The 25,810-nt window shown below is 45.4% G+C and overlaps 1 protein-coding gene across 2 annotated transcripts; it reads left to right on the forward strand.

The window, feature by feature from the left end:
- The first annotated feature begins 360 nt into the window (after nt 1-360).
- Nucleotides 361-25,525, forward strand: LOC112238319 (alpha-enolase). 2 transcript variants are annotated; one of them, XM_042304280.1, is made up of 12 exons: nt 361-492; nt 4,526-4,620; nt 15,257-15,352; nt 15,494-15,552; nt 16,833-16,902; nt 18,159-18,292; nt 18,840-19,062; nt 20,513-20,710; nt 21,791-21,992; nt 22,429-22,537; nt 24,228-24,286; nt 24,946-25,525. In XM_042304280.1, the coding sequence occupies exons 2-12, from the start codon at nt 4,536-4,538 to the stop codon at nt 25,007-25,009; spliced, it is 1,299 nt and encodes a 432-aa protein (XP_042160214.1). In that variant the 5' UTR covers nt 361-492; nt 4,526-4,535; the 3' UTR covers nt 25,010-25,525. The 2 variants fall into 2 exon arrangements, with proteins under 2 accessions (XP_042160214.1, XP_042160213.1); XM_042304279.1 differs by lacking the exon at nt 15,494-15,552 and adding an exon at nt 15,988-16,046.
- Nucleotides 25,526-25,810: the final 285 nt, after the last annotated feature.

A 25,810-nucleotide genomic window follows, 5' to 3' on the forward strand; every position in this document is an offset into this window, starting at 1 on the left:
CTAGGACACTGAAACACAGGCTGCAAACTGACGTTGAGACAACAACACATCTATCTAACGAACCATCCTGTGTCGTCGTAGAGATCCGCGTCTGATATGATCTCTGCACGTATTCAAAATATGCATCGTTACATCGCCCTTTCCCTTGCCCACTCGTGTTGGATCAATTCAACAACTTGTAGCCTATACATTTCTTCTGCACTTGTGTTTATTTTTAGGCATGTTATCCTTTACGTTTGAGGGGTGATGCTGGAGTATAGAAACCTCCGCATCCTTTCTCTAATCTAATTGTCAGTCTTGGCATCGCTTGTGAACGTGCAGTCCGACTCGCACCCTCCTGCCACGTGGTTCTCATCCCAGCCAATCAAACGGCGAGGAAGAATGTCTTCCTGATTCGGTCCATTTATCAGCATCGCGGACTGTGACGACCGCCTTCTCTGTCGACCGAACGAGAGACAACACTACCCCTGCACACAGTTAGGCCAGATAAAGGTAAGATGAAGGCCTTCTATTTTCTATTCTTTTGCGGAATTCGTTTTTTGTTGTTGTAATGACTAAAATTGTCTCAAATCGTATAAAATATCAGCTACTTTTGCATTATTTGTCTGATGCCATTGTAGATCCTACATGATTTCCCCGTTATCGTATCATCAGAAATGCAAAGTGGTCTCATAAGGTGTTATACATTTGTATTTTGCCTTTTCATTTTCAAGCTATTAATGACTTTCCTAGTTAAATAAAGGTAAAATAAATGAATGACATGATGGTGCCTGGCCACGGTTTGCAGCTTGTCTATTTTTAACCCGTCCCGTCAGCTGGCGAGATGTCCCTCCATTTAGAAACGGCAGTGAGGGGAAAGGAAAAGGCGTCAAGTTGCAACCACACAGCTAGATAACAGTGTTTTATCACTACTGAACTACTCTGCCACACCTTCCTGTGCCCTTTTTCACAGGCAAAGGCATGTCACTGTTCATTCATTGCTTGTCATGCAGGTAGCCTAGTGCTTTAGTCCTTTTGGCCAAGTAACCGAAAGGTCGGCAGGTTCGAATCCCCGAGCCGGCAAGGTGGACATAACTGCTGTTCTGCCCTTGAGAATGGCATTTATACCCCAACAAGTGCTCCCCTGACGCCTATGACGTGGACATGGATTAAGGCAGCCTCCCTGCACCTCTCTGATTCAGAGGGGTTGGGTTGGATGCAGAAGACACATGCAGTGTGGCCAACTACCAGTTTCTGACTGACATGGTGGACAGAATATTAAATGTAGCAATCTGTTGCAGATACAATGTAGCCAACTGTGGTTACTTTGTTGTTCCCTTTCAGAGATGCTAAGAAATCAATGTTTCCATTGCACATGCGAAGATAAATGTTTAACAAATAGAAATTAAACTATTTATTTAAAGTTAATCATTAAACTAGGGAGAAAATGCAGCAAAAAAAAATACTTATTTTCATACCCAGAGATAAATAAATAAAAAAAACAAAGCTGAATTAAATACTTGAATGTCAAGTATTTTATTATTTATTTCAGTGTGAGGAAGCCATTTTATAGAAGCCATTTTATAGAAGCCATTTTATAGTAGCCATTTTATAGAAGCCATTTTATAGAAGCCATTTTATAGAAGCCATTTTATAGAAGCCATTTTATAGTAGCCATTTTATAGTAGCCATTTTATAGTAGGCTATCAGTAGGTTCAACTCTGTCTTTCTCCGTCTCTGCACACTGCGACAACAGGGGGAAAAAACCATTGCCATTATACATGTTAACGACATGTTATAAGTAATGTGTTATAGCTGTGTTATCGTAGCTACCACACATTCTGTTCTGTTTCTTTCAAATGTCAGGTGACATTAGGTGTTTTTGTTGCCCAACTGTAGGCTAAACATGAAGTCCTGACCAGTGTTGTGAGTGCTATAGAGAAGACAATCCTGTCTGTGTGCATTTCTGCTTCTGTTTATGTGGGTTGACATTGGCCCTTCTTCTCCTCTCTGTGCTTTGTCATCCAATGGAAAGTTTCCACATTGTGGCCATTTAATACCTGATCATTTTCCGTTGTTCCAGTAAGGGGTCGGTTGATGGAGAGTGTGTCTGTCTGGTTTTAGTGGCTTAAAGGCTGGAACATGGGGGTTCATTCATCAGGGAAAGTCCGATAAAACCGATTAAATGAAAATCCATAGTCTGTGTGCAGAACAGTCTAGTACAGACAAGGGTAGGGCCTCAAGGGTAGGGCCTCAAGGGTAGGGCCTCAAGGGTAGGGCCTCAAGGGTAGGGCCTCAAGGGTAGGGCCTCAATCTGGTCTAAAATCAAATAAAAAAACAGTGATTTAAAATCTATCACTCATGTTATGTATTGGAGAACACAGTCCATTTCACCTGGGGCATCTGCAAAAAATACTGAATATAGAGCCTCGATGTGGTTTAAAATCTCTATTCTCCATGTTTGAAATGTGTGGTGCTAACTGGGATGTTTCATAGTAGGGCAATGTTTGGGACATTACAGACTTCACAGTAAAGGTATACTAAGTTCTGAAATGGCTTTGAACCAAAAGTACACGTTGTGCTGTAGTTCCCCTGTAAAGTGGTTTCATGTACCTGCCAAAGCCTAGGCAATGTCATGTGTAGTCAGCTAATCATTTGCTTTGTCATATTGGGGAAAAAAATGCTTGGATGCAGCATGCAGCAATTGATTTAGGCCTACGACACACATGGTTCAGCAGAAAACATTGGTGAAGTAACATGTCAGGCGAAGTCTGCATCTTAACCCAGGGATCATTTGACCAAGTTATGCTGCAGAGATCGCTGCTTCAGCCCCGTGGAGCCCCACCCATACTTATTTTACAGGGACGCACCCATGCTTTGACAAAACACAGACTGCAGCAACTGTGTACAGGTTGTGCTGACATCGCATGACATTGTCTACAGTATTATCTGGTCTGTCAACTCATTTCCCCATAGCAGTGGGTACATAGGTACAGTCTGTGGACTTTGATGTTGACTTTATGATTTTGTGTTTTATGCTTTTGTTTTTTTTATACCTTAAACTTTTCTGTTTTATACTGTTGAATTCTGTCATTGAGCATTTCAAATATTGCCACATTTCTGTCCTGACTCACTGTCATGACTCACTGTCATGACTTCAGACCTCGATCCTCACTGAGGGCTGGTCTTCAACATTTACCTCTAACCCATCCTCCTTTCTCTCCTCTCTTTCATCCTCCTCTCTCTCCTCTCTTCCATCCTCCTCTCTCCCATCCTCCTCTCTCTCCTCTCTTCCATCCTCCTCTCTCCCATCCTCCTCTCTCTCCTCTCTTCCATCCTCCTCTCTCCCATCCTCCTCTCTCTCCTCTCTCCCATCCTCCTCTCTCTCCCATCCTCCTCTCTCTCCCATCCTCCTCTCTCTCCCATCCTCCTCTCTCTCCCATCCTCCTCTCTCTCCCATCCTCCTCTCTCTCCCACCCTCCTCTCTCTCCTCTCTCCCATCCTCCTCTCTCTCCTCTCTCCCATCCTCCTCTCTCTCCTCTCTCCCATCCTCCTCTCTCCCATCCTCCCTCTCCCTCCTCCTCTCTCCTCTCTCCCATCCTCCTCTCTCCCATCCTCCTCTCTCCCATCCTCCTCTCTCTCCTCTCCCATCCTCTCTCCTCTCCCATCCTCCCTCCTCCTCTCCCATCCTCCTCTCTCTCCTCTCCCATCCTCCTCTCTCTCCTCTCCCATCCTCCCTCTCTCCTCTCTCATCCCTCTCTCTCCTCTCCCTCCTCCTCTCCCCTCCTCCTCCTCTCTCTCTCCCATCCTCCTCTCTCTCCTCTCTCATCCTCCTCTCTCCCATCCTCCTCTCTCTCCCATCCTCCCTCTCTCCCATCCTCCTCTCCCATCCTCCTCTCTCTCCCATCCTCCTCTCTCTCCCATCCTCTCCCATCCTCCTCTCTCTCCCATCCTCCTCTCTCTCCTCTCTCCCATCCTCCTCTCTCTCCCATCCTCCTCTCTCTCCCATCCTCCTCTCTCTCCCATCCTCCTCTCTCTCCCATCCTCCTCTCTCTCCCTTTCTCCTCTCTCTCCCATCCTCCTCTCTCTCCCTCTCCCATCCCTCTCTCTCCCATCCTCCTCTCTCTCCCATCCTCCTCTCTCTCCCATCCTCCTCTCTCTCCCATCCTCCTCTCTCTCCCATCCTCCTCTCTCTCCCATCCTCCTCTCTCTCCCATCCTCCTCTCTCTCCCATCCTCCTCTCTCTCCCATCCTCCTCTCTCTCCCATCCTCCTCTCCCATCTTTCTCCTCTCTCCCATCCTCCTCTCTCTCCTCTCTCCCATCCTCCTCTCTCTCCCATCCTCCTCTCTCTCCCATCCTCCTCTCTCTCCTCTTTCTCCTCTCTCCCATCCTCCTCTCTCTCCTCTCTCCCATCCCCCTCTTTCTCTCCCATCCTCTTTTCCCTTCTCTCTCTCATCCTCCTCTCTCTCCTCCTCCTCCTCCTCTCTCTCTCTCTCTCTCACATCCTCTTCCTTACTTGTCTCTCCTCTCTTCTCTCCTGTGTAGTTCCAGAACCATGTCCATCCTGAAGATTCACGCTCGTGAGATTTTCGACTCCCGTGGAAACCCCACCGTGGAGGTCGACCTGTACACCAAGAAAGGTAAGAAGAGGTTATACTAGAGCAGGACTATCGGTACACTTTGTTCTCTGTAGGGTCAGGGTTCAACTTTGTTCTCTGTAGGGTCAGGGTTCAACTTTGTTCTCTGTAGGGTCGGGGTTCGACTTTGTTCTCTGTAGGGTCGGGGTTCGACTTTGTTCTCTGTAGGGTCGGGATTCGACTTTGGGTGCATGTTGTCCATACCACAATTCTCTCTAAGGGGGCCAGTTTTCATAGTTTAAACAACCTTGCATGCATGCACATTGCCTAGGATATATTTAGCAACTGTCTGCGGTTATCAGATTTAGAATAAAGCATTGCTAATTATGGAACACCGTTTGGGTCTTTTGATGTAAAAAAATAAATAATAATAATAATAATACACGTCAAATAACACCATTTTGTCCCGTTAAATAAGCTTGTTGACCAATCAGGACCTGCATATGACTGCATAATCATTTAATACGTTCACTACATTGATTACACTATCACTCAAAATGTCATATGTCACAGCGATTCACCGATTGGTATGCTTTGTTGCTGGTAAAGTTTTGTCTCGCGCACCTTCCGCATGAGCGGAGACACTCTTCCCCAAGCTCTGGACGGTGCTGGTAGGAAATACAGCTAGCTAGCTGATGGATGCAAACAATGTCCTTCTCCATAAACAAAGCAAAACAACATATGTTTCAGTAGCTATAGTTAGCTAGCTAACTATCTAGCTAGGTGTCATCATCTAAAATACCCATCGTTTATAAGACGTATTTGATTAATGATGGTCAAACTCATCTATGTTGAAGCTAGCCACAGTAAGGATTAGCCACAATATTGAAATTTGCCGTTCGCCTTCAAAATAAAAGTTGCTTTATTGAAAGTGATGCAAATTAATACAAATAGTGGAATCATGCCATAATGCAAGAGGTTGGAATGTTGTTATATAAATTCAACAAAATAAAATAATTTGTTAATTGGACAAAAATCTGTTGAAATCACACTGTGGCTGTACTAGACTTTAGAATTGAATTGAGGGCATATTTATTTCACTGTACAGCCTTACCTATGGATTGTGGATCAATGACATGGAGCATCAGTCTTGAAACTAGCATAGGCAACAACAACAACTACCTGGACGGAAAACAGTGATGCACATAACACACAACCCTGTCTTTGGGCATGTGGGGAAGGGTTCTTTAAATGTAACATCCAATCAAATTAGGTTTGAATGGCTCCCAGGGGCCCATTCAAACCGTTTTTGCAATAGAAAATTCTCCAGACCTCCAAGGAAGGTGTGACAACGACGTGATTTTGGAGGTATGGCAACACGATGCTAGCTGCAGGCTAGTCCCTCTCTGACTGACAGAGTGAGTTAGCTGCAGGCTAGTCCCTCTCTGACTGGCAGAGTGAGTTAGCTGCAGGCTAGTCCCTCTCTGACTGACAGAGTGAGTTAGCTGCAGGCTAGTCCCTCTCTGACTGACAGAGTGAGTTAGCTGCAGGCTAGTCCCTCTCTGACTGACAGTGAGTTAGCTCCAGGCTAGTCCCTCTCTGACTGACTGAGTGAGTTAGCTCCAGGCTAGTCCCTCTCTGACTGACTGAGTGAGTTAGCTGCAGGCTAGTCCCTCTCTGACTGAGTGAGTTAGCTCCAGGCTAGTCCCTCTCTGACTGACTGAGGGAGTTAGCTCCAGGCTAGTCCCTCTCTGACTGACTGAGGGAGTTAGCTCCAGGCTAGTCCCTCTCCTACTGACAGAGTGAGTTAGCTCCAGGCTAGTCCCTCTCCTACTGACAGAGTGAGTTAGCTCCAGGCTGGTCCTTCTCCTACTGACAGAGTGAGTTAGCTCCAGGCTAGTCCCTCTCCTACTGACAGAGTGAGTTAGCTCCAGGCTGGTCCTTCTCCTACTGACAGAGTGAGTTAGCTCCAGGCTGGTCCTTCTCCTACTGACAGAGTGAGTTAGCTCCAGGCTAGTCCCTCTCTGACTGACAGAGTGAGTTAGCTCCAGGCTAGTCCCTCTCTGACTGACTGAGGGAGTTAGCTCCAGGCTAGTCCCTCTCTGACTGACTGAGGGAGTTAGCTCCAGGCTAGTCCCTCTCCTACTGACAGAGTGAGTTAGCTCCAGGCTGGTCCTTCTCCTACTGACAGAGTGAGTTAGCTCCAGGCTGGTCCTTCTCCTACTGACTGAGTGAGTTAGCTCCAGGCTAGTCCCCCTCTGACTGACAGAGTGAGTTAGCTCCAGGCTAGTCCCTCTCTGACTGACAGAGTGAGTTAGCTCCAGGCTAGTCCCCTCTGACTGAACAGAGTGAGTTAGCTCCAGGCTAGTCCCCCTCTGACTGACAGAGTGAGTTAGCTCCAGGCTAGTCCCTCTCTGACTGACAGAGTGAGTTAGCTCCAGGCTAGTCCCTCTGACTGACAGAGTGAGTTAGCTCCAGGCTAGTCCCCTCTGACTGACAGAGTGAGTTAGCTCCAGGCTAGTCCCCTCTGACTGACAGAGTGAGTTAGCTCCAGGCTAGTCCCCTCTGACTGACAGAGTGAGTTAGCTCCAGGCTAGTCCCTCTCTGACTGACAGAGTGAGTTAGCTCCAGGCTAGTCCCTCTCTGACTGACAGAGTGAGTTAGCTCCAGGCTAGTCCCTCTCTGACTGACAGAGTGAGTTAGCTCCAGGCTAGTCCCTCTCTGACTGACAGAGTGAGTTAGCTCCAGGCTAGTCCCCCTCTGACTGACTGAGTGAGTTAGCTCCAGGCTAGTCCCCCTCTGACTGACAGAGTGAGTTAGCTCCAGGCTAGTCCCTCTCTGACTGACAGAGTGAGTTAGCTCCAGGCTAGTCCCTCTCTGACTGACAGAGTGAGTTAGCTCCAGGCTAGTCCCTTTCCCTCAGTCGGGTTGCAGATACAATGTAGCCAACTGTGGTTACTTTGTTCCCCTTCAGACATGTCGATGAAATCAATGCTGCTATGTTTCCATTTGCACATCGACAATGGAATAGACATAGTGCACATTTACTGAAGATAAATGTTTAAATAAATAGTTTAATTTCCTATCTGTTAGAGTTATTAAACTAGGTTGAACACACAGCAAAATATTTCTTGTCATACCCAGAGATAAATGAAAAACAGGCGAAAGCAAGAAGCTGCATTTAATACTTGAATATGTCTTTTATTATTTATTCAATTGCACAAGACATTTTATCGTAGCTATTTAATCGTAGCCTGTCAGCAGGTTCTATCCCTCCATCTCCAATCTGACACTTCTGGTTCCCAAATGGCACCCTATTCCCTATATAGCGCACTACTTTTGCCTACTACTTTCAGTGCACACCTATGAGCCCTGGTCAGAAGTAGTGCGCTATATATTGAATAGGGTACTATTTGAGATGGAGCCGTGGATACTTACAGTACAGAGTTCACAGGTCGGACTCTCTAATACCTAGAGGCCTAAAAGAGGTTAATACCTATTATAAACTGGGTGGTTCCAGCCCTGAATGCTGATTGGCTGACAGCTGTGGTATATCAGACCGTATTTCAAGGGGATTGCAAAACGTATATTTTTACTGCTCTAATTACGTTTGTAACCAGTTTATAATAGCAATAAGGCACCTCAGGGGTTTGTGGTAAGAACAGCCCTTAACCGTGGTCTATTGGCCATATACCACACCCCCTCATGGTAGGAACAGCCCTTTAACCGTGGTCTATTGGCCATATACCACACCCCCTCATGGTAGGAACAGCCCTTAACTGTGGTCTATTGGCCATATACCACACCCCCTCATGGTAGGAACAGCCCTTAACTGTGGTCTAATTAAGAACAGCCCCAATATAGCCCACACCCCCTCGTGTTAAGAACAGCCCTCAACCCCTCGTGTTAAGAACAGCCCTTAACCCCTCGTGTTAAGAACAGCCCTTAACCCCCCGTGTTAAGAACAGCCCCCAACCCCCTCGTGTTAAGAACAGCCCCCAACCCCTCGTGTTAAGAACAGCCCCCAACCCCTCGTGTTAAGAACAGCCCCCAACCCCTTAACCCCCTCGTGTTAAGAACAGCCCTCGTGGTAAACCCCTCGTGTTAAGAACAGCCCTTAACCCCCTCGTGTTAAGAACAGCCCTTAACCCCTCGTGTTAAGAACAGCCCTCAACCTCCTCGTGTTAAGAACAGCCCTTAACCCCTCGTGTTAAGAACAGCCCTCAACCTCCCGTGTTAAGAACAGCCCTCAACCTCCTCGTGTTAAGAACAGCCCTCAACCCCCTCGTGTTAAGAACAGCCCTTAACCCCCTCGTGTTAAGAACAGCCCTTAACCCCCTCGTGTTAAGAACAGCCCTCAACCTCCTTGTGTTAAGAACAGCCCTTAACCCCTCGTGTTAAGAACAGCCCTTAACCCCTCGTGTTAAGAACAGCCCTTAACCCCTCGTGTTAAGAACAGCCCTTAACCCCTCGTGTTAAGAACAGCCCTTAACCCCCTCGTGTTAAGAACAGCCCTCAACCCCTCGTGTTAAGAACAGCCCTTAACCCCCTCGTGTTAAGAACAGCCTTTAACCCCCCGTGTTAAGAACAGCCCTCAACCCCTCGTGTTAAGAACAGCCCTTAACCTCCTCGTGTTAAGAACAGCCCTCAACCCCCTCGTGTTAAGAACAGCCCTTAACCTCCTCGTGTTAAGAACAGCCCTCAACCCCCTCGTGTTAAGAACAGCCCTTAACCCCTCGTGTTAAGAACAGCCCTCAACCCCCTCGTGTTAAGAACAGCCCTTAACCCCTCGTGTTAAGAACAGCCCTTAACCCCCTCGTGTTAAGAACAGCCCTTAACCCCCGTGTTAAGAACAGCCCTTAACCCCCTCGTGTTAAGAACAGCCCTCAACCCCTCGTGTTAAGAACAGCCCTCAACCCCTCGTGTTAAGAACAGCCCCAACCCCTCGTGTTAAGAACAGCCCTTAACCCCTCGTGTTAAGAACAGCCCTTAACCCCTCGTGTTAAGAACAGCCCTTAACCCCCTCGTGTTAAGAACAGCCCTTAACCCCTCGTGTTAAGAACAGCCCTCAACCCCCTCGTGTTAAGAACAGCCCTCAACCCCTCGTGTTAAGAACAGCCCTCAACCCCCTCGTGTTAAGAACAGCCCCCCAACCCCCTCGTGTTAAGAACAGCCCTTAACCCCTCGTGTTAAGAACAGCCCTTAACCCCCTCGTGTTAAGAACAGCCCTTAACCCCCTCGTGTTAAGAACAGCCCTTAACCCCCTCGTGTTAAGAACAGCCCCCAACCCCCTCGTGTTTTATTGCTTAATTCTACTCCATCTTGTTAACCAGGAATTGGTCCTTTTTTATACTCTTTTTTTTTCCCTGGGGGAATCACTGAAGTCTTCCAATACTCTTCTTCGTGGGAATTTTGAAGTCATATTTCAAGTGTTGTTGATCATACAAGCACAGAACATGACAGACTTGTCATTTGTAATGGGATTACAATTCATTGGAAATCAATACCTTAACTTTCAAGATGTACTTCAAAATGTTTTTGAATTTTTTTCATCTCAACCAACCTAACAATATTCAACCAACTAACTATGGGATATCCTGAATGGGATATCCTGAATGGGATCGGGGTTTCCGCCGCCCTTGTTCAAGAGTGGGGTCCCCCTTTTGTCGTTCTGCTCCGTGGGCTGAAAACAAAGCAGTTATTTCAACTTAATGAATGAATGTCCAGAATGTTAATGAAGCTATCTGAATTAGGCCACCGAGGAAGAGGAAAGGGGTGTGGGCGAGGCGGGGGCGTTGAGAGAAGACATGTTGGATTTAACATGGGCTTGAAATCCACCCCCCCCCCAAAAAAGGGAAGCGTTTTCCATTTGTCTTGCTTTCTTTTGACAGTTTGTAGGAAGGTTGCTAGGTGCATCGTCCTTCTGTTTTCTATTTTTAGATCCAGTACTAATCCTCTGGGATGAGAGTGGCTGTACTCACTGGAAATACTCTTTTAGTTCTCATCTATTTGTTTAATTTTTTTAGCAGCAGAGGTCAGAAGGGACGGGGTGGCAGCAGAGGTCAGAAGGGACGGGGTGGCAGCAGAGGTCAGAAGGGACGGGGTGGCAGCAGAGGTCAGAAGGGACGGGGTGGCAGCAGAGGTCAGAAGGGACGGGGTGGCAGCAGAGGTCAGAAGGGACGGGGTGGCAGCAGAGGTCAGAAGGGACGGGGTGGCAGCAGAGGTCAGAAGGGACGGGGTGGCAGCAGAGGTCAGAAGGGACGGGGGGCAGAGGTCAGAAGGGACGGGGTGGCAGAAGTCAGAAGGGATGGGGTGGGCAGAGGTCAGAAGGGACGGGGCAGAGGTCAGAAGGGACGGGGCAGAGGTCAGAAGGGACGGGCAGAGGTCAGAAGGGACGGAGCAGAGGTCAGAAGGGACGGGGCAGAGGTCAGAAGGGACGGAGCAGAGGTCAGAAGGTGGCAGCAGAGGTCAGAAGGTGGCAGCAGAGGTCAGAAGGGACGGGGTGGCAGCAGAGGTCAGAAGGTGGCTGCCGTCGAAACGCGTTCGTTTGTTCTGGTCTCTGCTGCTAAAAGAAACACATTCAAAACGTAAAACGACAAAAAAATATTTATTTCAGTGAGTGCCGCCGGTTTTTTCCTTCAAGTATATTATTTTTTTGAACCCGGCACCCAAAGACTTTTTGTTTCAACAAACATTTGAGCTGAGCTAATTTCTCTTTCTTTGAGAGTGACTGTCACGTCCTCCGATGGGGGTTTACAACCACAAAAATAACATATTAGTATCTAGACAGAGGGCTTCTGAGTGGTGCAGCGGTCTAAAGGAGACCCTGGTTTCATTCCAGACTGTATCTCAGCTGTCTAAGGAGACCCTGGTTTCATTCCAGACTGTATCTCAGCTGTCTAAGAAGACCCTGGTTTCATTCAAGACTGTGTCTCAGCTGTCTAAGGAGACCCTGGTTTCATTCCAGACTGTGTCTCAGCGGTCTAAAGGAGACCCTGGTTTCATTCAAGACTGTATCTCAGCTGTCTAAGGAGACCCTGGTTTCATTCCAGACTGTATCTCAGCTGTCTAAGAAGACCCTGGTTTCATTCAGGACTGTATCTCAGCTGTTTAAAGAGAACATGGTTTCATTCCAGACTGTGTCTCAGCTGTCTAAGGAGACCCTGGTTTCATTCAAGACTGTGTCTCAGCTGTCTAAGGAGACCCTGGTTTCATTCAAGACTGTGTCTCAGCTGTCTAAGGAGACCCTGGTTTCATTCCAGACTGTTTCAGCTTCTAAGGAGACTGTCCAGACTGTATCTCAGCTGTCTAAGGAGACCCTGGTTTCATTCCAGACTGTGTCTCAGCTGTCTAAGGAGACCCTGGTTTCATTCCAGACTGTATCTCAGCTGTCTAAGGAGACCCTGGTTTCATTCAAGACTGTGTCTCAGCTGTCTAAGGAGACCCTGGTTTCATTCCAGACTGTGTCTCAGCTGTCTAAGGAGACCCTGGTTTCATTCCAGACTGTGTCTCAGCTGTCTAAGGAGACCCTGGTTTCATTCCAGACTCTATCTCAGCTGTCTAAGGAGACCCTGGTTCGATTCCAGGCTGTATCACAACCAGCCGTGATTTGGGAATCACATAGTGCGGCGCACAATTGGTCCAGCGTCGTCCGGGTTCGGCTGGTGGAGGCTGTCATTGTAAATAAGAATTTGTTCTTAACTGGCTTGCCTAGTTAAATAAAAGTTAAAAAATAAAATGTAAATTAAAACTGAATCTAGGCATATGTTAAAAAAAGATAACCTTTCTGAATTCAGACATACTTTATACGTGTCCAAAATACAATATGTTGCATGCTTTGATTGTAGTTGATTTGAAAACAAGTGAAATCACTAAGACTAAATTAATCTGAATAGGTTTATTGGGCTTGACTGCTAAACTATATCAAGCATAGCTGATTTCTAGCTGATGCAGATGATTTGATAAGCCTGAACTCATGGCCTAAATCTCTCTGTGTGTCTGTGGTTAAGCTTTAAATCCCTCCTGATCTCAGGACCCCTGTCATTGGTTTGATCAGCATTTTTTAATATATTTTTTGCCCAATGAGCAGTTAGAATCAAATGTACACATCCTGTATCTTTCTTGAATCCCAAATGTCTGACCTTGGTGTGTGTCTGAGCCAGCAGTCGCGTCCTGGATGCTGCAGTGTGTGTGTGTGTGTGTGTGTGTGTGTGTGTGTGTGTGTGTGTGTGTGTGTGTGTGTGTGTGTGTGTGTGTTACATCACATTGATCTGCTTAGCATGTGCAACCCCCTCCTCTCCTCCTCTGGGAACAAAATGTGATTAAAATAGGACCGAAGGGATACTTGCTGCTCATTGGATAATTTTGATTTCCTGTTGCTTTTACTATGAATAACAAACAACCTTCATACTACTACAGTAAAAGTATTTTCCCTACTGTCTTGTTCTAAAATGTATTAAATTAATTTGTGTTCCTCATCAATCTACACACAATACCCCATAATGACAAAGCAAAAACAGTTAAAAAAAAAAATGTTTGCAAATCTATTTTTTTTAAATATATTTAAAAAATGAAATACCATAATTACATTAGTATTCAGACCCTTTGCTTTGAGACTTGAAATTGAGATCAGGTGCATCTTGTTTCCATTGATCATCCTTTGAGATGTTTCTACAACTTGATTGAAGTTCACATGTGGTAAATTCAAATGATTGGACATGATTTGGAAAGGCACACACCTGTCTATATTAGGTCCCACAGTTGACAGTGCATGTCAGAACAAAAACCAGGTCGTGAGGTTGAAGGAATTGTCCGTAGAGCTCCGAGACAGGATTGTATCGAGGGACAGATCTGGGGAAGGGTACCAAAAAATGTTTGCAGCATTGAAGGTCAAGAACACAGTGGCCTCTTCATTCCTAAATGGAAGAAGTTAGGAACCACCAAGACTCTTCCTAGAGCTGGCCGCCCGGCCAAACTGGGCAATCGGGGTAGAAGGGCCTTGGTCAGGGAGGTGACCAAAAAACCTGATGGTCACTTTGACAGACCTCCAGAGTTACTCTGTTGAGATGGGAGAACCTTCCAGAAGGACAACCATCTCTGCTGCGTTCCAACAGTCAGGGGCCAGTGGCCAGACAGGAGCCACTTCTGTAAAAGGCACATGACAGCCCGCATGGAGTTTGCCAAAAGGCACCTACAGGACTCAGACCATGGTCTGATGAAACCAAGATTGAACTCTTTGGCCTGAATGCCAAGCGTCATGTTTGGAGGAAACCTGACACCATCCCTACAGTACGGTGAAGCATGGTGGTGGCAGCATCATGCTGTGGGGATGTTTTTCAGAGGCAGGGACTGGGAGACTAGTCAGGATCGAGGGAAAGATGAACGGAGAAAGGTACAGAGAGATCCTTGATGAAAATCTGCTCCAGAGCGCTCAGGACCTTAGGCTGGGGCGAAGGTTCGCCTTCCAGCAGGACAACGACCCTCAGCACACAACGCAGGAGTGGCTCCATGACAAGTCTCTAAATTACCTTGAGTGGCCCAGCCAGAGCCTGGACTTGAACCCGGTCGAAAATCTCTGGAGAGAACTGAAAATAGCTGCCCATTCAACCTGACAGAGCTTGAAAGGATCTGCAGAGGAAGAATGGGAGAAACTCCCCAAATACAGGTGTGCCAAGCTTGTAGCGTCATACCCAAGAAGACTCGAGGCTGTAATCGCTGCCAAAGGTGCTTCAACAAAGTACTAAGTAAATGGTCTGAATACTTATATAAATGTAATTTTTTATTTTAATTTTAATACATTTGTAAAAATGTCAAAAAATAGTTTTTGCTTTGTCATTATGGGGTATTGTGTGGGAAAACGAGGGGGGGGACTATTGAATTCATTTTAGAATAAGGCTGTAATATAACAAAATGTGGAAAAAGTCAAGGGGTCTGAATATTTTCCAAATGCACTGTATATTGTCAAATCACAAAGTATGATTTTCAGGAAAGATATTTATGGATAGTTTTTTTTTTTCTGGATCTGAAATGTTGCTGGACATGGCAGTGGGCGTGGCCATTGGCTCGGTCGCCAACCAAACATTTTAGAAGCCCTCTTCTTGGCCAGCGAGACAAAATGTTGCTGTTTTAAAGCTAACTGCCGGGAATTCTACACATTTTGCCATTTGGCTGGAGAGAAAATCTCACATGCTTCGTAAACAACAGGTAGACTAACAATAAAATGCGTACTTGTAGGTCCTTTTCCAACAGTGTAAGATAGACAGAGTTGAAGATAAAAATATATATAAAAATGTAATTATAATAATAATAATAATAAAATATTTGCAGTTTTAAAGCTAAACATTTTGCCATGGCTTATGCTGTGTTCATATGCTGTCTGAGTGACTCAAACATTCTAACAAAAATCAATGGGGACCCCATGCTATGACAGAAATCAATGGGGGCCCCCTGCTATGACAGAAATCCTCCTGAATGCATCATTTAAAAGCCATAATCGTGGATCTAATATTGATGTATTACGGTCGGTTCAGGGTTGCAGTGACAAACATTTTGAGGATGGATATTTCTAATATTGATTTCTTTAATTAGGAAGCAACAGTCAGCAACAGTCCATTAGGAAGCAACAGTCAGCCTCTTGCAGTGAGTCAGGAAATCAATTTAAAACACAGTAGAGTCATGAAAAATCCTCTGTGTTCTCCAGGTCTGTTCAGGGCTGCCGTCCCCAGCGGGGCCTCTACTGGTATCTATGAAGCTCTGGAGCTCCGTGACAACGACAAGACGCGCTACCTGGGCAAAGGTACGCTTTTTGATTTTCCCAATGTCCTTATAGTACAAAGTCACCCTTCGTTTAGAAAAAAAAATGTTCTGTTACATTTTTTTCTTTTCCATCTTCATCCTTCCTTTCTGACACTTCATCAATCTTTCCTCCTCCTGTCAGGGGTGAAAAGGGCTGTTAAATATATCAATGAGTTCTTGGCCCCAGCTCTGTGTAACCAGGTAAATGAACAGTGTGAAGGAGGAACAGGAGTAAGACACTGAAATGAACTGGAGTTGATGACTTTTGAGTGGGTTTGCTTTGATTTGGACAACTAACTGACCTCTGTCGCAGGCATTCACAGACGATCACAGATCTGCTAAACCGTTATTACCCAGACAGCAGTAGGGTGACTATAACGGACATCCCTATTCAAGTCAGCGTTCCAAGATGGGTGGATTTAACCGCCGGGCATTTTGTCATTCTATTTCTTTGACTACCCACCATGATCCCAATAGTAGATCATTCCACTTGACGTTTGTTTAACCAGCCTAGTTGCTGCCACCCAAAGCAGCTAGTCTTAGCGAGAGCTCTGTGATCGTCTGGTAATGCCTGCTGCTGCTGCTGCATGGTCTACTTCTCCCTGGGTCGTGACGCTCTGCTTGTCCCCTCTGCAGGTGTCTCAAAAGCCGTTGATCATATCAATAAAACTATTGCACCTGCGCTTGTACGGCAGGTAGGAACATTCACTGTTTGACTAACATTGACAACGTTGTGCTAGTGTCAAGTCAGAGTTGCAAAGAGTTTACAGTGCGAGATGGAATAGTCACGGCAGTATGTTTGTCATGTAGTAGATTGGTAAACACGGTCCTGACTGAAGACAATTGAGTCAAAGTGGTAAGGTATCTCTATGTAGTATGTATTAATAGTATCTTTGCATTTTTTGTCTGTTACATTTATCTCTAGAGTTGTTGTAGATATACAGCACTGTACTTTGATCACTGTCAATATGATCACTGTCAATATGATCACTGTCAATATGATCACTGTCAATATGATCACTGTCAATATGATTACTGTCAATATGATTACTGTCAATATGATTACTGTCAATATGATCACTGTCAATATGATCACTGTCAATATGATCACTGTCAATATGATTACTGTCAATATGATTACTGTCAATATGATTACTGTCAATATGATCACTGTCAATATGATCACTGTCAATATGATCACTGTCAATATGATCACTGTCAATATGATCACTGTCAATATGATTACTGTCCTTGAGCACAGTGACTGTCACTGCAGAGCGCCAAAGATCTCTTCACCTAACCTGCCTAGTAACACCTCAAGATGCTGTGTGTACTAGTGAACCATAAACGTCCGTCAAGCCTGGTGTTTTGAGCTAACCTGTTTGAACTTTGAACTAACCTGTTTTGTCTGTTTGTTGTCAGTTCCTCTCATCTCTAATGACTGGTGTGTTGTTCTGTGTCTGTCCTGTCCTGTTGTTCAGGATGTCAGCGTCCTGGAGCAGGAGAAGGTTGACCAGCTGATGCTGGACATGGATGGCACAGAGAACAAGTGTAAGTTAGGGAAACATTTTACCTGCAGGTATAAGGCTTTATAACTTGGTATTAACATGTATGAGCCTTTATTATTGGGACGGCAGGGTAGCCTAGTGGTTAGAGTGTTGGACTAGTAAGTGGAAGGTTGCAAGTTCAAATCCCCGAGCTGACAAGGTACAAATCTGTCGTTCTGCCCCTGAATAGGCAGTTAACCCACTGTTCCTAGGCCATCATTGAAAATAAGAATTTGTTCTTAACTGACTTGCCAGGTAAAATAAAGGTAAAATGATAAGGCATAAGATAACAAGTGATAGTTGGGTGATGGATGACTAGCGAACCGTAGTATGTCCCACTTTAAACAAACAATTGATAAAGGCTGATTAGAGCAGTCACTAAGTGTTTACGAGCACTACGTGGATGGTGCACATTTCATTTAGACGAAAATGTTAGCTGCTTCTCTTGGCTTATTTATTAGTTGTGAATATTCAGCAGGCAGAGCAAAAAGTTAAGGTTAAGCATAGGGACTGATGGGTTAGGGACTGATGGGTTAGGGTTAGGGACTGATGGGTTAGGGACTGATGGGTTAGGGACTGATAGGTTAGGGTTACATCTAGATGTAGAAATGGTGAGCTGCCGGCTGTACACTGCCTTATTCATTCACAGCATTGAGTTAACATGGAGATTCTGGTTACACATTACATATACAGCACACCAGTGTACTAGGCGTCAATGCAAAGTCCCCAAATAGGCTTTTGTTGTCCCCTTGAAGAGAATAGAATACAGAAAAGAGAATAGAAGCTGTTTATAGAAAAGAGAATAAAGCTGTTTATAGAAAAGAGAATAAAGCTGTTTATAGAAAAGAGAATAGAAGCTGTTTATAGAAAAGAGAATAGAAGCTGTTTATAGAAAAGAGAATAGAAACTGTTTATAGAAAAGAGAATAGAAACTGTTTATAGAAAAGGGAATAGAAACTGTTTATAGAAAATCACTATTGGCTGTTAAATCTTGGAACCGAGAACTAAATTTAGGGTGCCAGCTATTAATTATGATAACAGTCATTCACAATAGACTACTGGCTCTCTTTTGGTTCCCCCCTCAGCTAAGTTTGGTACCAAGGGTTAGGGTGAAGTTTAGTCATGGGGTTGGTAGACATGGGGTTGGGACTCTGCCAGGAACCACTTTTTAAAACCAACGATGAGAGGAGTAAGAGGCAGAAAAGGGCTGTATGGGCACTTACCTCCTCCCCACACCCCCTCACCCGCCCTCCCCCCCAGCTAAGTTTGGTGCCAACGCCATCCTGGGCGTGTCCCTGGCTGTGTGCAAGGCCGGTGCTGCTGAGAAAGGTGTCCCCCTGTACCGTCACATCGCTGACCTCGCTGGAAACCCCGATGTCATCCTACCCGTCCCCGTAAGCCTGTGTTTAGATTGTATATTTATGTGACTGACTTTGGCTCGGACCTCGGTCTCCTGCTACCAATAACGTTAGTCCTCCGAGCTAAAGCCTAGGCACTGGGCTCGGGGAGTTAACACAACTCTACAGGTTTCAGACAACGTTACTCATCACCCCATAGTTGTAAATGAGAACTTGTTCTCAACTGGCCTACCTGGTTACATAAAAGGTGAAATAAAATAAACAAATAAAATAGTGGTTCACTCAATGACCTCTTATATTTACAACAAGACTTGACTTAACATTAACTGTAATTACAGAACCACCTCTTATATTTACAACATTACTTTACTTAACGTTAACTGTAATTACAGAACCACCTCTTATATTTACAACATTACTTTACTTAACGTTAACTGTAACTACAGAACCACCTCTTATATTTACAACAAGACTTGACTTAACGTTAACTGTAATTACAGAGCCACCTCTTATATTTACAACATTACTTTACGTTAACTGTAATTAGAAACTTAAGCTCAAACTTCTGTTGTCTCCGTCCAAGGCCTTCAACGTGATCAACGGAGGTTCCCACGCAGGCAACAAGCTGGCCATGCAGGAGTTCATGATCCTCCCTGTAGGAGCCAGCACCTTCAAGGAGGCCATGAGGATCGGAGCCGAGGTCTACCACAACCTGAAGAATGTCATCAAGAAGAAGTATGGCCAGGACGCCACTAACGTGGGAGACGAGGGAGGCTTCGCCCCAAACATCTTGGAAAACAAGGAAGGTAAGAGCGAGAAAGAGGGATAGAGGGCTTGAGGGACGGAGGGGTTGAGAGAGGGAGGGGGGAGAGGAAGGGGTAAAGGGGTTGAGAGGGAGGGGTAGAGAATGGGAGAGATGGGTTGAGAGAAGGTAGGAGGGGTTGAGAGAGGGCGAATGGAGGAATACCACCAATGTAGAAGACAAGGGAGGCTTCTCCCCCAACATCCTGGAGAACAAGGACGTGGAGAGACCATGAGCGTCAGTCAGTTAACCAATCAGTTAACCAATCAGTTAACCAGTCAGTCAGTTAATCAATCAGTCAGATTGACAGTCAGTCAGACAGTCAGTCGGATGTATAGCCCTTTTCACAGCATCAGTTGTCCCAAGCTGCAACAGGAACACCTTTCTTTTCCCAAGACAAGACCAGCAATATGGCACCACTGCAGCTTCACTTCAGTTGGATAATGAGTAGTGCTGCTAACATTATTTCCTTACACTTCTGTGCCTTATAGCTGAGAGGGAATGTCCACTGAGTCCCCATCTCCACCTCCCCCCAGTCCCCATCTCCAGTCCCCATCTCTCCCCCAGTCCCCATCTCCAGTCCCCATCTCCACCTCCCCCAGTCCCCATCTCCAGTCCCCATCTCCACCTCCCCCAGTCCCCATCTCCACCTCCCCCAGTCCCCACCTCCAGTCCCCATCTCCCCATCTCCATCTCCAGTCCCCATCTCCACCTCCCCCCAGTCCCCATCTCCACCTCTCCAAGTGTTGACACCACAGTGACCCTATGTTGCTGGAGCTCTCTACTCATTGCCTGGGAATGCTGCTCCGGAGGCGACAGATGGTTTCCAAATTATGACCTCAACCCAATACCGAATAAAGCCACTGTGGCTCAATGTAGCTCAGTGCCAGGTCAGTGTAGCTCAGTGTCAGTACAGCTCAGTGCCAGGTCAGTGTAGCTCAGTGTATCTCAGTGCCAGGTCAGTGTAGCTCATTGCCAGGTCAGTGCCAGGTCAGTGTAGCTCATTGCCAGGTCAGTGCCAGGTCAGTGTAGCTCAGTGCCAGGTCAGTGTAGCTCATTGCCAGGTCAGTGCCATGTCAGTGTAGCTCAGTGCCATGTCAGTGTAGCTCAGTGCCAGGTCAGTGTAGCTCAGTGCAGCTCAGTGCCAGGTCAGTGTAGCTCAGAGGTCATGATGAAACTGTAAAATAATTGAGGATTTATTCTCCAACTCATTTATTTATTGTGCAAGCTCCCTGAAGAATATCTTTACAATTGCATGACCAAAATCAACTCAAATCAGTTCAATGACTAGGTTTGAAGTTACTTGTGATTTGGCCACAAATGATAGCCTACTCAATATTGTATTTTGTTAATGGTATAGTACACTATTTAAATACGAAGAAAACATATATCAAGCCAAGCAAATCTCATAATTTAGCGTGAGGGAATCTCTTATTCATCTATGTTCCTCTCAGCTCTGGAGCTGCTGAAGGAAGCCATTAGTAAAGCCGGCTACACCGACAAGATCGTGATCGGCATGGACGTGGCCGCCTCCGAGTTCTACAAGGATGGGAAATACGACCTGGACTTCAAGTCACCTGACGACTCCAGCCGTTACATCACCCCAGACCAGCTGGGAGACCTCTACAAGAGCTTCGTCAAGGATTACCCAGGTGGGTGTTCATGTGTCCCAAATGGCACCCTATTCCCTAGATAGTGCACTACTTTAGACCAGAGCCCTATTCCTTATATAGTGCACTACTTTAGACCAGAGCCCTATTCCTTATATAGTGCACTACTTTAGACCAGAGCTCTATTCCTTATATAGTGCACTACTTTAGACCAGAGCCCTATTCCTTATATAGTGCACTACTTTAGACCAGAGCTCTATTCCCTATATAGTGCACTACTTTAGACCAGAGCTCTATTCCCTATATAGTGCACTACTTTAGACCAGAGCTCTATTACCCATAGTGCACCCTATTACCCATAGTGCACTCTATTACCCATAGTGCACCCTATTAACCATAGTGCACACTATTACCCATAGTGCATTCTATTACCCATAGTGCACTCTATTACCCATAGTGCACTCTATTACCCATAGTGCACCCTATTACCCATAGTGCACCCTATTACCCATAGTGTACCCTATTACCCATAGTGCACCCTATTACCCATAGTGCACCCTATTACCCATAGTGCACCCTATTACCCATAGTGCACCCTATTACCCATAGTGCACCCTATTACCCATAGTGCACCCTATTGCCCATAGTGCACCCTATTACCCATAGTGCACCCTATTACCCATAGTGCACCCTATTACCCATAGTGCACCCTATTACCCATAGTGCACCCTATTACCCATAGTGCACCCTATTACCCATAGGGCACCCTATTACCCATAGGGCACCCTATTACCCATAGTGCACCCTATTACCCATAGTGCACCCTATTACCCATAGTGCACGCTATTACCCATAGTGCACGCTATTACCCATAGTGCACCCTATTACCCATAGTGCACCCTATTACCCATAGTGCACCCTATTACCCATAGTGCACCCTATTACCCATAGTGCACCCTATTACCCATAGTGCACGCTATTACCCATAGTGCACGCTATTACCCATAGTGCACGCTATTACCCATAGTGCACGCTATTACCCATTCACATTTGTAATTGCAGTCGATTAGGCTTTAGAGTTGCATGGCTCTTTTTGCAACCCTTCTCCTCTGTCTTCTACAGTGGTGTCCATTGAGGATCCCTTCGACCAGGATGACTGGGCGGCATGGTCCAAGTTCACGGCTGAGACCAGCATCCAGGTGGTGGGTGATGATCTGACCGTCACCAACCCCAAGCGCATCGCCAAGGGTGTGGCCGACAAGGCCTGCAACTGCCTGCTGCTCAAGGTCAACCAGATCGGCTCAGTCACAGAGTCCCTGCAGGCGTGAGTAACTGTCCACACATAGACGGCCATTTTGGTTCAGCTTGGTTCCATCACTGAGTGGAGTGTCACTCCACTGGCAGCCATTTTGTTGCCATTGTTTCAGACAGCGCTGAAGGTAGGGAGACTGATGAAAGGGGAAACCGTAGTGGATGTTAATGTGGACCTGGGTGTTACACCCAATGTCCCCAGATGGGTTTATCAGTGGAGGCTGCTAAGGGGAGAACAGCTCATAATAATGTCCGGAACGCAGCAAATAAAATGGCGTTAACCACATGGAAACCATGTGTTTGATGTATTTGTTACCATTTCACACCTATTCCGCTCCAGCCATTACCACGAGCCCGTCCTCCCCAATTAAAGTGCCACCAGCCTCCTGTGGTGTGCATGTGTAAGTTTCTGTACTAGCTAATGAATGTGTTCGCTGTTTCCTGTGTAGCTGCAAAATGGCCCAGACCAATGGCTGGGGGGTGATGGTCAGCCATCGCTCTGGAGAGACCGAGGACACTTTCATCGCTGACCTGGTCGTCGGTCTCTGCACTGGACAGGTAGGATACACCTTCTCATCAGATTACAGATTTAATTGGATCACTTTTTATCAAAATTACATTTATTTAATGAAGCAGATTTTAATACTGGTGTGACCTAACACTGAAGGAGATGTTAGTTCAAAGTTCAGCAGACAGACACTTGGCTTTATCCCACTGCGATCCCAATGCAGTTCTGTCGTGTTGTGATTCCACTGCAAGTTCTGTCGTGTTGTGATTCCACTGCAAGTTCTGTCGTGTTGTGATTCCACTGCAAGTCCTGTCCTGTTGTGATTCCACTGCAAGTTCTGTCCTGTTGTGATTCCACTGCAAGTCCTGTCCTGTTGTGATTCCACTGCAAGTTCTGTCCTGTTGTGATTCCACTGCAAGTTCTGTCGTGTTGTGATTCCACTGCAAGTCCTGTCCTGTTGTGATTCCACTGCAAGTTCTGTCCTGTTGTGATTCCACTGCAAGTTCTGTCCTGTTGTGATTCCACTGCAAGTTCTGTCCTGTTGTGATTCCACTGCAAGTCCTGTCCTGTTGTGATTCCACTGCAAGTTCTGTCCTGTTGTGATTCCACTGCAAGTTCTGTCGTGTTGTGATCCCACTGCAAGTTCTGTCCTGTTGTGATTCCACTGCAAGTTCTGTCGTGTTGTGATTCCACTGCAAGTCCTGTCCTGTTGTGATTCCACTGCAAGTTCTGTCCTGTTGTGATTCCACTGCAAGTTCTGTCGTGTTGTGATCCCACTGCAAGTTCTGTCGTGAGAGTATTGCTTTATTCTCACCATAGTTTTTTCAGCATCAGCTTTTCCTGTAAATAATGTATTGATACCTGGTGTTCCGGTGAACTTTATTAACTGATGGTGTGTTCCGGTGAACTTTATTAACTGATATGCTGTGTTCCGGTGAACTTTATTAACTGATATGCTGTGTTCCGGTGAACTTTATTAACTGATATGCTGTGTTCCGGTGAACTTTATTAACTGATATGCTGTGTTCCGGTGAACTTTATTAACTGATATGCTGTGTTCCGGTGAACTTTATTAACTGATATGCTGTGTTCCGGTGAACTTTATTAACTGATATGCTGTGTTCCGGTGAACTTTATTAACTGATATGCTGTGTTCCGGTGAACTTTATTAACTGATACGGTGAACTTTATTAACTGATATGCTGTGTTCCGGTGAACTTTATTAACTGATATGCTGTGTTCGGTGAACTTTATTAACGGTGAACTTTATTAACTGATATGCTGTGTTCCGGTGAACTTTATTAACTGATAGTGCTGATAGGCTGTGTTCGGTGAACTTTATTAACTGATATGCTGTGTTCGGTGAACTTTATTAACTGATAGGCTGTGTTCCGGTGAACTTTATTAACTGATAGGCTGTGTTCGGTGAACTTTATTAACTGATAGGCTGTGTTCGGTGAACTTTATTAACTGATATGCTGTGTTCCGGTGAACTTTATTAACTGATATGCTGTGTTCCGGTGAACTTTATTAACTGATAGGCTGTGTTCCGGTGAACTTTATTAACTGATAGGCTGTGTTCCGGTGAACTTTATTAACTGATAGGCTGTGTTCCGGTGAACTTAAATAACTGATATGCTGTGGTATGCTGTGTTCCAGACAACTTAAATAACTGATATGCTGTGTTCCAGACAACTTAAATAACTGATATGCTGTGGTATGCTGTGTGTCCTTCTCCAGATCAAGACCGGTGCCCCATGCAGATCTGAGCGTCTGGCTAAGTACAACCAGCTGCTCAGGTGAGCGCCGTCTTTAAACTCTTAACTCAGTTGTATAAAATATTGTCACTAGTAATATTATGTCATGTGTTCTTCATTAGAAATATCCTTTGACTTAAAAGGTGTACATTTGGCCCAAATAGAGAGCAGTATAATGGCTTCTTTTTTTAGGCACTTCCTGTTGGGAAATGAATGGCGTTTTTACGGGGGTTTTGGATAATCGCTGAATATAAGGTCTGAGGTAAACACAGGTTTAGGAGATAGTATACGTTTTGTTCTATGAGATAAGCTACATCAGCTAACGTCACTTTTTTGTGAATTCGGAAGCTCACATGAAGTCTTAATCATTCATAGAGGTCATGTTAACTGGCTGATATTATCTCATAGAACAAAACATGAAGTCTTCATCATTCACAGAGGTCAGATCTCCTAAGCCTGTGTTTACCTCAGACCTTATTATCGTCGTCTATCCCACAACCCTATTCTTTCTCCATGAATTTTCCCCATAGGAATGTCTGAACCAACCAGAAGTAACTCATTACTGGTTTTTAGGGCTACAAGCTGGCGCGTTCTATATCACTCATCTTAATATGCCATTATCAAGGATAATAGTAGGCTATTGTAGTACTCCCATCTGTTGAAACCTCCAGCCAAATTGAATATCTGACTACCTTTCATAGGATTGAGGAGGAGCTTGGAGACAAAGCTGTCTTTGCTGGCCAGAACTTCAGACACCCAATCTAAGGAGGTTCAACGTCTCACTTGGGCCCTTCGTGTTTTCATCCTGCATAAGTACAGTAAACACCACCACATAAAAGGCACGCTAGGTCTCTACGCACCGCCCTGTCCAGAGGAAGGAATATCGAGAGGCATTGACATTTAACCCCAATGTCCAAGTCTGTGGTTCCGTAAGCACGTTAGGAAACCCTACTGATCTAACTTGTCCTGCACTGACCGTAATGCACCGCCACCAACCTAACCTCTATGACTCCTTAAGTAGTGTTTGTTCTTTGTGTCAGTGTAACGTTATCGCGTGACGATGAGAGATGTTTGTTTAGCTTCTTGTGAGTTGTAGTGATTCTTGGTTGTCACCTATGAGTACTATTATTCTAGTGGAGAGCTTCTGTAAGTTTAGCACTGTGCTGTTATTGGACAGGACAGACAGAGGACTGTATGTGTCACCTCTGAAGAGAAGTTCTCGTGTTGCTACTGGAAGCGTTGGCAGAATTACCAGAAATAAACCGATGAAACAGATAGTCATTCTGTGTGCTTTCTTGTTGTTATATAATCTGTAAATTCCTGTATCACAACCTTCAGTGACACTGAAATCATGCTGGACCCAGAAGACATTCATAGTTATCAACATTACTTTTTTTAACTGAAAGGCTTTTCCTTTTTAAATGATAATGGTTTTAACCTGAGGCCTGTTTATATGTGGGAGAACAGACCTGAGGCCTGTTTATATGTGGGAGAACAGACCTGAGGCCTGTTTATATGTGGGAGAACAGACCTGAGGCCTGTTTATATGTGGGAGAACAGACCTGA

This window comes from Oncorhynchus tshawytscha, linkage group LG22 (assembly GCF_018296145.1).
Source record: "Oncorhynchus tshawytscha isolate Ot180627B linkage group LG22, Otsh_v2.0, whole genome shotgun sequence".
In the NCBI taxonomy this organism is placed as follows: domain Eukaryota; kingdom Metazoa; phylum Chordata; class Actinopteri; order Salmoniformes; family Salmonidae; genus Oncorhynchus; species Oncorhynchus tshawytscha.

What these genes read in the sequence shown, in the direction of transcription:
- LOC112238319 (XM_042304280.1), top strand. Translation starts at nt 4,536, where the DNA reads ATGTCCATCCTGAAGATTCACGCTCGTGAGATTTTCGACTCCCGTGGA. An exon ending in GGATGGCACAGAGAACAAGT is followed by an intron (nt 16,903 to 18,158) that starts GTAAGTTAGGGA and finishes CCTCCCCCCCAG; the next exon opens with CTAAGTTTGGTGCCAACGCC. An exon ending in TCGGTCTCTGCACTGGACAG is followed by an intron (nt 22,538 to 24,227) that starts GTAGGATACACC and finishes GTCCTTCTCCAG; the next exon opens with ATCAAGACCGGTGCCCCATG.